Source organism: Anabrus simplex, chromosome 3 (assembly GCF_040414725.1).
Source record: "Anabrus simplex isolate iqAnaSimp1 chromosome 3, ASM4041472v1, whole genome shotgun sequence".
NCBI lineage: Eukaryota > Metazoa > Arthropoda > Insecta > Orthoptera > Tettigoniidae > Anabrus > Anabrus simplex.
In genome coordinates, this window is record NC_090267.1 from 144540172 (window position 1) to 144552483 (window position 12312).

General features: G+C 38.0%; 1 protein-coding gene across 2 annotated transcripts in view; it reads right to left on the reverse strand.

The window, feature by feature from the left end:
* LOC136866085 (putative protein FAM10A4) overlaps positions 1–12312 on the reverse strand; it is a 405358-nt gene that overhangs the window by 357036 nt on the left and 36010 nt on the right. For both annotated transcript variants that reach the window (XM_067142747.2, XM_067142748.2), the window contains exon 3: positions 4326–4493. In XM_067142747.2, the coding sequence (XP_066998848.1) occupies positions 4326–4493 (168 nt within the window). The remainder of the gene's footprint in view (positions 1–4325; positions 4494–12312) is intronic.

Consider the following 12312-nt stretch of genomic DNA (forward strand, 5'->3'; position numbering starts at 1 on the left):
ATTGTCATGAATATCCAGCACTCCGTCCACGAGTTTCCCCTTTTCAATACATATGCCCACACATTTGTTGGCATTTATCTGTAGACCAACGTGATAGCGATGCGTGTCAACTCAAGAGCCGTTTCCTTATTTTTGCCAACAATTACTATAATACTAAGAGGGGGTAATTCTGCAGAAACTGATTTGCCATATGCTTGTAGTAGGTTTTCTTCTGTTATCTCATCAAAAATGAAATCTGTGGCCAGGTTATACAATGCTGGCGATAATGGTGATCACTGCATAAGTCCTCTCAACATATGAATTGGCTTCGTTTTACCCTTAGTGGTTTCAATCTGTGTTGTATTGTCAGTCTGTAGATTGATGATTAGTTCCTTCAGTTTAGATGGAAGTGGCTCGGCAGCTAGTGTTAGATTTAGGTGCTGATGTCCGATGTTGTCAAAGGCTTTTGATATGTATAAAAAAAATCACGGTAACATCTTGCTTATCTGTCTTTGCTGTCCTGAGTAGTCCTCTTAGAATAGAAGTATTTATAAGGCATCCTGGCTGGTCGTTAAAGCCTCTTTGGTGTTCATTGAAAGTTACAAAGGAGTGCAATAACACGTCTAATTACCGAACAGATCGTTACCGGTCGCCAGTTTGACAGATATTCGACATCGCCTTTCTTATGTATCAACACGGTTCTAGCACTCTTTAGACACTTGGGTATTTTGCCTGTTGAAAGCATTCTAGTCGCAATGATTGCTATGATTTCGCATACCATATCATCCCTGATGACACGTACTAAGACACGGTCAGGACCAGGAGCGGTATCTACTGCAATTCGACGTGTTGCTGCGGAGATTTCTTCTTTTGTGATTCTGGGGCTGTACGTTTCATCTAGCTCTACACGGTCTACTTCACTGATTTTGGAGCAGTAATCGTGCCTTACATTGGAATTTTCAATGGAAAATAAATCCGAGTAAGTGGCAGATATTTTGGAAATATCGACGTTGCAAGATTCAGATTTAGGATTAAGTACCCACCTCACGGCTTTCCTTCGCTGATTGTAGAACTGAAACTGAATGAGCTGATAGTCATATTTACGTTTTCTTTCTTAGCGTTCTCTCTTCGTCGCACGTTGTGGATTCGAGGACTTGCTATATGTTTTACCTTGATGTCCAAGACGTTTTCTCCTGGCTTCATAATATTTTGTAGCTGGGTGTTTTGGACCAGGTAAGAGATGGATAGAGTTACTCAGAAATTCTGACAACTCCCACACGAGTGTGTCGAACTCAGAATAGTTTTCACTGGAGAACTGAATGAATTTGTTCTTCCATTCCTTTAATTCTGACTGGAAAGTAGTCTCCTCTTGAACAGGATATTGATGCTCAATGGGAATAATATCATCTTCTGACTGAGATACGCATTGACTGAAGTTGGTTAACAAGGTAGTTCGATGTATTTGTGGATGAGAGCGACTAATGTAAATGTTTACACCTCTCGCTCCTTGAAAATATCCACCGCAGTGAGGGCACTGGGTTCTTTGTGTACTGGAATTATCTTCCGGTCTGTTCACAGTATCCTCGTTTTGTTCATCCTGTACATCTTCACTTTCCGTCTCAGAGTCCGAATATTTATATTCTGGTCTAAAATTTCTTCCTAACGAAGTCAGTATTCCCGTGGAGCCCGTAGAAGTAGTAGGTCGTTCCGTCGGGGCGTAGTACTGATTCTCATCCTGGCTTAACCTATCTTTATGCTTCTTTCCCATGTGGACAAGCAAGCCTTTATGAGAAAAGGTTTTATCACAGTGAAGGCATTTATTTCTTGTTTCTAAATCGATCTCCATTCTGAATGAGGACGGTGGTTAAGTGAAGTGCCAAAGTTTAATGGTATAACAATTCATGGCAGAGTACCATAGCGACCAGATAACAGCGATCGCGGCGGAAGTATTATCAATTAACGGAGAGGTCAGACTGGACTCTTGCAAAGAGAGTTAACTAAGGACCATATTATCGCGGCCCCCTTCACCAGCCTCTATTGGCAGTTATTTGAGTTAAACGTAGTATAATGCGTGCGCTATTTTCAACGGATGGTTTGCTTGATAACATGCAATCTATGATTGACATAACAAGATCGATTAAAATGTCTACTATCGTTGGTACCAAAATCTATTAAAACCAAGTACCATAACTCACAAAAAGAACCACGATTCCGCCAGATAACATCAGTGCACTAATAAAACTCACGAATGAACAGTACAAATTAGCGACGACGCCTTAAAAACCGACCAGGCACATATTTCTTACAGCGCAATGACAGAGCACTTCATCCGCACAGCCATCTTGTATTTCATTTCATCAATTGACCTAAATATCGTCGCTGAAATTATCTATCTCTTCATTCACGACGAAACAATAATCATTACCATAATTATTCTTCATAACATTCTACCACTCTTCACATATAAATCATCCATTTCATATTACACATTTCATGTCTTACCCTATATTACAATAAACATAATAATTCATCTCAACTTGACGCATGTTACTCTCTCATCATTAACCATCCATCTAAATAAACTATTTGGTTCTCAATTTTCTTCACATTCCATAAATTATCTTACTATGTCTTCCTACGATGTTATCATAACCTATATACGATCTTATTTCATCTCAGCTTAACATTACATGCCCTAATGTAAACCTAATGTTAACCACAATATCGTATCATATTTGCATTTACGCTAAGTTAACCTCTTTTCATTCAACATTGGCAACATTACGAACACAAAAATAAATCATCACTGGTTAAGCACTTCCTACTCCAATGGACTCGTCATTCATGTTAGATGATTACCTAATAACCTTTAATACTGCTAATTTGGTTGACTTTTCACGTTAACATCACTTCTTTGGAAAACTTAAAATAGCACTTCACATGTATCTTTCAAGAAATAAATATAAAATGGCACTTTCCAAACAAAATATTAACTGAATTACTCACGAAAAGAATGAGCTTAGACAACTTATCTTTTCCTCCTGCTTTCATTGTCGCTGTTACATGTCCAGCTGGCCAGGACAGGCTGTGTTTGGGTTCACGGCATCGTATCAGCCTCTTGGAAACATTTGGGAAGGTCTTTGGTCATCTCCAGTCATCATAGGCTTGGTTTGTCGGCTCGTGTCACCAGCATCTAGGTAGGCTCCGCCTTTGCTTTTCTAGCACACGATGTAGTTGGTTTCTTGCGCAGTTGAAACAGAAAAGTACATCGACATGGTCATTTTCGTCATCTTATGGATACAAAGCCTATCATGATCTATGGATAATCTGACTACTGCTTCTTATAATGATATCTTATGATGTTTTTGGAGTCTTTCAATATGTCTAGTAAGGCTTCACTCTGACCGTAGTATAATATTTTCTATGTCTTGCGCAACGGTTGTTATTATTCTCTAACTTATTAAGACTGAATTCCTTTCGCTTGGTACGTCTCCTTGTCGGTATCTCGTGACGTAGCACTGAAGTAATCTGCCGATTCGACTGTGCAGTTTCATATTATGAAGTTGTAAATATTCTTTATCGCCGATGTCTTGTACTGTTCTCGTGGACGTTTATTATTATTTATCTGTAATTTTATACTTCTTTCTTCATGATCAGCCTTCTTCTTTGATTGATTAGCGTAACGCTCTGCCAGTATGTCTTCAGTGAAATCAAATTTTTTTTTCAATAATAAATTTTAACAATATTCTGTTGTCGCCTTTTCTCATCGCCTTCTATATTTAATTCTCTTCTTGTACCTGATGAAAGCATCATTCTTTTAACATTTATGAACATGTTGATGTATTATTTCCGACGTTCTTACGGCATAGTCACCATTTTTGCTCCAGATAAACTTCACTGCAGACAGTGAAATGGCACACTATGCAATGTTGTATTTTTAATGAACAACATTGGTATTGTACAATAATATGTATTTATTTTCTCCCTAGTTTTTTTAAATGTAAACAATCTAGACCCTCTGCAAGCGATGCAGTGTTGTTAGATTATGAACAGAACAAACTAATTAATAGCATTCTTGTACAGTTTCAATCTTTCTATGTGATTTAAAAGTGTGTAAATAAAATATTTTCTGAGTATATCCAGTGAAAATATTTTGTGAGATAAGTTCAACAATACATACAACATTACAATGGAGAGTACAGTATTTTGATTTAAAAGATTTTCCTTGAATCTAGAAGTTGTTTCATTTCCACCTAAAGAGAGGTATATAGTTTTACTAACAACCCAATATTATACTTTTCCATTTCACAATAAAAACCAGCACATTTGTTAATAAAAGATTTTACCTGGATTTAAGAGGATTGCTTCAGTATAAATGTCAATGGCTTTTTGAAATTCACCAGCACCAAAAGCTGCTATAGCATCTCTCTTCTTTGCATTTGATTTCTCAACATCATCTTCAGAAACTTCCTTGTCAGGGTCACCCATTGGCTGAGCATCATCTCTATCTGGCTCTGTAGGAAAAAAAAATCAGTACCTTAGTTTCAGATAATAGGAATGAACAAATCACAAACTCTTAACATTTTATTGGCAAAGTGTTTTGCAGTGCATTTCAAGTCTGCATCATTCTAGTGTCTAAACTTACATGAGCAGTTTTAATTTAATGGTGTTTTTTATGTAGGGAAAAAATTCTGCCCTTTAGTTGGATCTAGAATGAGTTCACCCAATTCATCAGAAACACCATTAATTTCTTTTTAATATTAGAGAAATTTCTCTTGCAAATATCAAGAAGGCCTTGAGATAAAACGAATATTGCACCTCTCATATACATATAAATTACCAATTACTGTACATTGTTAACAACTGTACAGTGAGTTTAAATCATAACTATGAATCACATTCAACACTTTGTAGATTCCAATCTAGACACCGCTGATGTTAGTCTCATCCAAGTCAAGCTTAGCAGATTATTTTTCATACATTAAGATTTTTTAAAAATCCAGTGCGTATTAGGCCCTCTTCACACAAGAGCTACTCAAAAGAAACTGCAGTAGCCTGGATAACAGGAGACTAGGCAACAAAGGTACTCAAGTTGCACGCTCCCTACACACGGCCTACACGGTTTTGAGTGATTGCAACGTGATATACAGTAGTTGTGAATGTATGGGTAGCACATTAGAATAGAAAAAACTACCCGGCAGCGGATCAAGTAACTTCAGTTATAAAATGTATCACTCTATAATGCTATTGGTATGTTGTGATGCAAATGATATTTTCATTGCTATTGAAACTGTATATGCTGGCAGGAACAGTGATGGAGGGATATTTTGTGCATCAGCTATGGAGCAATGGATTGCAAATTGAGGACTGAGCATACCATTGCCTTCCATTACCAGATGATTTAAATGACTATGACTTCCCTTACTACTTTGTCCACCTCTGTAGCATAACAGTTATCTATAATTATAAAAGGAAGTGTTTGTGTGTCTGTCTGTGCGCAATGTCCAACAAAATCTACAGCACGCAGAGATCTGAAATTTTGAACATATGTAGATGGAAAGGGGTCCGAATGCATCTCGAAGCCAGAATTTTCATTTTCGCTTTCGTTGGTCAGTTATGAACGAAAAACCATCGGAAAACGTGCATTGGGATATGACAATGAAACGTGCTGTCACCAAGATTAAACGCATAGTCGCTGTCGCTAGGCAACGTACATAAGATAGGTAGAGAACACAATATTCAAGGAGCCATTTTACGTCTAGGGAGTAGGAAAACGTTTTTGGTCTTATACAAAGACCATTTTACGTCTAGGGAGTAGGAAAACGTTTTTGGTCTTATACAAAGACTTTAATATTACTTATCTAGACTCACAGAGCGCACTGATGCTATGCGGAATATTGAACACTTTCGCGCATCGCCATGTTGCGGGCGCTTCAGCTTTGAATGCATGGGTAGCACGTGATAATGTTTACAGTCCCGTGCATGTTTTCGATTTTAATCATGTCTGTTAGTGGATCTGTTGTAGTATTATATGTGACGGGGTGGTAATATATTGTAAAATATTTTCAAGAAATGTGGGAGCTGATACATTACGGTAGTTAAACTGATCGGCAATATTAGGCATAAAGTTACGCCTTACGTGTGGAATAGAAAGGTATTCACGAATGTGAATTCGTGTGCATCCTTTATTTGTACATATTGTTATCAGAAGGGATCTGGTATTTCTTTTCACATGCGAGTAGAAATTGAACTGTTATAAAAAAAACTTTCAATTACCATAATCGAGAACTAAACAGGTTATAGGGCGGATGATTCAGAGAGCAGAAGGACATGAAATTTAGAATTTTTAGGCTGCTTCTTTTTCTTGTTTGCCCTTTTCCAAGTCATCGGGGATAATTGTTTAGAACTAAACAGCCGTTCTGAAAAAGACAACGTGAATTTCATATAGACTGTGTAGACCTACCGTTATTACAAATTTGATAAACCTGGGCCTAGAATCCGTAAGACGTGACTGATAAAACTTGATATAACGCTTTTAATATTAGTGTAAAGTACTGCTTCAAATTATTATCAATTATCTGAAAAATGGTTCATTAGTATCGTATGTCTTAAGTTCTCAATTTTTTTTTAAAATTGCTTTATAATAACAGAATACAATTGTTAATACGCTATTCCATAAAAATTTGACAATGAAAATAAAAATGAAAATCCACAGCCTGTTTCCAGTCATTCTACCGGGTCAGGAATGGAATGACAGTATAACGTCTAAATAAAGTTCACTATAACCTTGTCAAACCTAGTCTATATTAGAAAATGCTAATCAAAATGACTTTTTAACTATGATATTAATCTTTTTGCAAGTGTTTTACATTCAACTTCATTTTTTTCTGGTGTAAATCATGGTTCCCAAATTCGAGAAAAATAAGAATGCATTTTCAATTTTTATTTGTGCTCAGATAATGTTAATTCAGATTGAGCTTGTAAAAGCAGTAATGCGGGTATTTAAAAAGATAATATTATGAGGAGGGTTTCACATCTTCAATTATAAATTTCTTACTTAAGCCTAAACAACTTAGAGACATTTATTTCATTTTAAGAAATACACAATAGAGCCAGAATAGCGCCAGTGTAATGAATGTCAGGCAGCATTTACCTAAGTCAAAATCACATAGAAATGACAATTTAACTTCTACTAACCCAATTACGTTATTTCATATCCGAACCAAACCAAACTCCATGGCCTACGAAGCGACCGCTGCTCAGCCTGAAGGCCTGCACGAGGTGTCGTGTGGTCAGCACGACGAATCCTCTCGGCCGTTATCTCACCGTCAGATAGGAATAAATGAAATGAGACCTGAAATGGTGAAGTATAGTGGGAAGACAGGGATGAAATGGCTTCATAGAGAAGTAAAATTAGCATGGAGTGTTGGTAAAGTAACTTCATATTGGACAAAAGCAGTAATTGTACCTATCTATAAGCAAGGGAACAGGAAGGATTGCAACAACTATCGAGGTATCTCATTGATTAGTATATCAGGCAAAGTATTTACTGGCATCTTGGAAGGGAGGGTGCGATCAGTCGTTGAGAGGAAGTTGGATGAAACCCAGTGTGGTTTCAGACCACAGAGAGGCTGTCAGGATCAGATTTTCAGTATGCGCCAGGTAATTGAAAAATGCTGCGAGAGGAATAGGCAGTTGTGTTTATGTTTCGTAGATCTAGAGAAAGCACATGACAGGGTACCGAGGGAAAAGATGTTCGCCATACTGGGGGACTATGGAATTAAAGGTAGATTATTAAAATCAATCAAAGGCATTTATGTTGACAATTGGGTTTCAGTGAGAATCGATGGTAGAATGAGTTCTTGTAATGTAGTAAGCAGTCTGGCCTATGCTGACGACTTGGTCTTAATGGCAGATTGTGTCAAAAGCCTGCAGTCTAATATCTTGGAACTTGAAAATAGGTGCAATGAGTACGGTATGAAAATTAAGCCTCTCGAAGACTAAATTGATGTCGGTAGGTAAGAAATTCAACAGAATTGAACGTTAGATTGGTGATACAAAACTAGAACAGGTAGATAATTTCAAATATTTAGGTTGTGTGTTCTCCCAGGTTGGTAATATGGTAAGTGAGATTGAATCAAGGTGTCGTAAAGCTAATGCAGTGAGCTCACAGTTGCGATCAACAGTATTCTGTAAGAAGGAAGTCAGCTCCCAGACGAAACTATCTTTACATCGGTCTGTTTTCAGACCAACTTTGCTTTACGGGAGCGAAAGCTGGGCGGACTCAGGATATCTTATTCATAAATTAGAAGTAACAGATATGAAAGTAGCAAGAATGATTGCTGGTACAAACAGGTGGGAACAATGGCAGGAAGGTACTCAGAATGAGGAGATAAAGGCTAATTTAGGAATGAACTGGATGGATGAAGCTGTACGCATAAACCAGCTTCGGTGGTGGGGTCATGTGAGGCGAATGGAGGAGGATAGGTTACCTAGGAGAATAATGGACTCTGCTATGGAGGGTAAGAGAAGTAGAGGTAGACCAAGACGACGATGGTTAGACTCGGTTTCTAACGATTTAAAGATAAGAGGTATAGAACTAAATGAGGCCACAACACTAGTTGCAAATCGAGGATTGTGGCGACGTTTAGTAAATTCACAGAGGCTTGCAGACTGAGCGCTGAAAGGCATAACAGTCTATAATGATAATGTATGTATGTATGTATGTATGTATGTATGTATGTATGTATGTAATACATATATCAGTCAGGATGCCATTGTAAGTCCGTGGAATAGGAAGCCATTTTACTTCAATCCATGATGTCTGTCTGTGCTCATGTGTGCGATGCCCAGCCAAATAAAGATCTAAAATGTTTGTCATAGGTGGGCACAGGTTTTCACCTAAGGCGCATGGCTGTGTCTGAGAGCAATTCTTGCACCAAGACATGAAGCTGTCAAAATCATCAACAAGCAACATTCACAAGAATTATCCGGTTTCCTATAAATTGAAAAGTCTATCAACACGACATGTCATACAGATGAGGCTGTCAACTACACGACAGATTTTGAACAATTTGGAGTCACCTGGAGTACCCTCGAACATCTTGGGGTGGATGATTGTGGCACCGATTATCCTTCTCTGGAATATGAATCCTTCCCTCCGCAATGAACATGGCTCTGAAACTGATTACGAATATTATTGAAGCCAGCAACATGACCGAGCATGCCGCGGGCGAAGTAGTATTCCGCGGACTGTAAGTCCATTGAGTAGGAAGCCATTTTTGGCCCGTGATACGAGGAGCCATCAGCCCGTAATATTCGGAAGTGATTGTGTGTATGTATGCGAAGCCCAGTCAAATCTATGACAAACAGAGATCTGAAATTCTGACATATAGGCAATCGCTTAAAGTTGTAGGACTCCATCTTCGAAAACGGTGCTTTTGCCATTGTCAACTGTATGTGGATTGTTCAAGAGTTCGGAAGGCAAACACAATACAGTATACATCTTACCTCCAAATGGAAGGACATTAATATAGGTTATTCCGAAGCTCTAAGGAAACAATATATTTTGTATTATATAACATGGTCTTTTACATAGTTTCAATATTATTTGTACCATCCATTAACCCGGTATCGTAAGCATTGAAAGTAACAATATAATAAAAATAAAATAATGTATTTCATGCAATTTACATCAAAAAGATATCAGCTAATAAATATAATGCTTTAATTTGCTTTTAAAATAAAGAGTTTAGAAATCTAATGGTTGAATTATTTTTTTTAAATTGCTATTGGCTTTACGTAACACCGACACAGATAGGTCTAATGGCAACTACGGGATAGGAAAGGCCTAGGAGTTGGAAGGAAGCGGCTGTGGCCTTAATTAAGGTATAGCCCCAGCATTTGCCTGGTGTGAAAATGGGAAACCACGGAAAACCATCTTCAGGGCTGCCGACAGTGGGATTCGAACCCACGATCTCCCGGATGTAAGCTCACAGCCACACGCCTCTAACCGCACGGCCAGCAAACCCGGTAGTTGAATTACTAAACGTGGGCAAAGCGGCAGGCACATGCTAGTCATTTATATAATGGGAATTAATTGTTCAGATATTCTTAGTTGAATCGTTGGTGGATGGTAAAAACAAGTAATTTCTTACTTAAATCATTGGTGGATGGTAAAAACATGTAATAAGAATATCTGAACATTCTAACAGATGTCTTTTATACCCAGCGTAATAAATAAGAACCTCACAGTATTTTGCAACTTGAAAGTTTTTACACATTTTCCTAAAGCTCTGTTCAACAGTGTACAAAAGCACTGCAATTATGAGTGACCTGGATCCAAGAACTTTCTGTAAATAGTAATTTCTTTTTTTTTTTGTCACATGTGTCTGCAGTTATCTGTGACCTGATTCCAAGAACTTTCTGTAAATAGTAATATGTTTTATGGTCATATGTATTTTATGTCAACCATTGTAAATGTATTTAAGGCAGTTTTCATGTTGATTATTAGATTATTATTATTAGATACATTTTAGATGCTCAGTTTTACTCTTAATTCATCCTCGGCTTTAAAATTCTTGGGTTTCTCTTTCGTCTTCACTTCCTTGTTAGTATAGTGTATGTTTATGAAATGTTAAAAGTATTATTGTAATCTCCTAGATGTTTAGTTTTCAATCTTTTTCTTATATCCTCAGTAGGAAAATGTATCTTACGCTTTTTATGTATTCTTTAATTAGATTTTGTATGTTAGGTGTTACATTTAAGTTAAAGTGGCAGTTAGTTACAGCCAAAGAGACCTCTCGTCCTACTTGTAATTAACTTTAAATAAATACATTTCTATTCTATTTATTTATGTATTTATTTATCGTGAACTGATGATGATTCCAAGGGAATCAAAACCACTTTTCGCTAAATAAATGTCGTGTTTTATACATTGCGTTGAATGGTGAAACATCCCTCAATTAATTCCCACTATATGTTATACGTCAACACGGAAATGAAAATCATAACTTATCACGGTTATCATTATTAGCTGCCATCCTCGGGGGCCCGGGTTCGATTCCCGGTACTGCCAGAAACTTAAGAATGTCAGGAGGGCTGATGTGTGGTTGAAATGGTACATGCAGCTCACCTCCATCAGGGGTGTGCCTGAAAAGAGCTGCACCACTTCGGGATGAGGACACGAGTTTACTTTTACTTACTACTTTGTCTGAAACAAAGCCTTTCCATTGTCGCCATATTTACTGCAACCGTATCCCCAAAGAACTCTTAATGAAAACCTACAACCTGTTTTCCAGTCAATGACTGGGTCAGGGATGGGATGAATAAAGCCCCCAACTTGCGGCGAGGATATGAATTGTGCCGGCTGCCGAGGCCTGTCACACTCCTCTGGGGCAATGATTAATGACTGACAGATGAAATGAAATGATAGTGGAGTATGTTGTTGGAATGAAAGATGACAGGGAAAACCGGAGTACCCAGAGAAAAACCTGTCTCACCTCTGCTTTGTCCAGCACAAATCTCACATGGAGTGACCGGGATGTGAACCATGGTATCTAGCGGAGAGAGCCCGGTGCGCTGCCGCCTGAGCCATGGAGGCTCATAATGAACTCTTGATAATGTTCAAAAAATTAAACTCCAGACTGAGCATAGGAAGAGAAACAGTGGAATGTGCTTTGGGAATGATGACCGAAAAATTTCAAGTGCTGAACACTGCTGAACTACGGGAAGGGTGATTGATCTCACAAACTCCGTTTGCATTCTTCATAACTTTGTGCGTAAAATACAAGGTCTGCCATATACTCCACAACCAATCGACGGTTATGAAACTCACACCAACATACCGCCACGAGAGCTTGGACTACTACTAATGATGGGAGAAATTATTAAGCCAACTATTTTCTCACACCTAGTGCTTCCCTTCTGTGGCAGTGGAAATGTACATAAACTCACTCTACTTTCATCACATGATTTGCTTTTATGTAATTCATTACTTTAATAAAGCACTGAATTAAAGCTAACACTACTAGCTGAAACCCATCAAGACATGACGGTCAATGGGGTAAATATTTATTGAAGGATTCCCTTATATACAACATTCCTTGTACTACTTCTTTTTTTTTTTTACAATTTTCTTTATGACACACACACACACACACACACACACACACACACACACACACACACACACACACACACACACACACACACACACACACACACACACACACACACACACACACACACACACACACACACACACACACACACACACACACACACACACACACACACACACACACACACACACACACACACACACACACACAC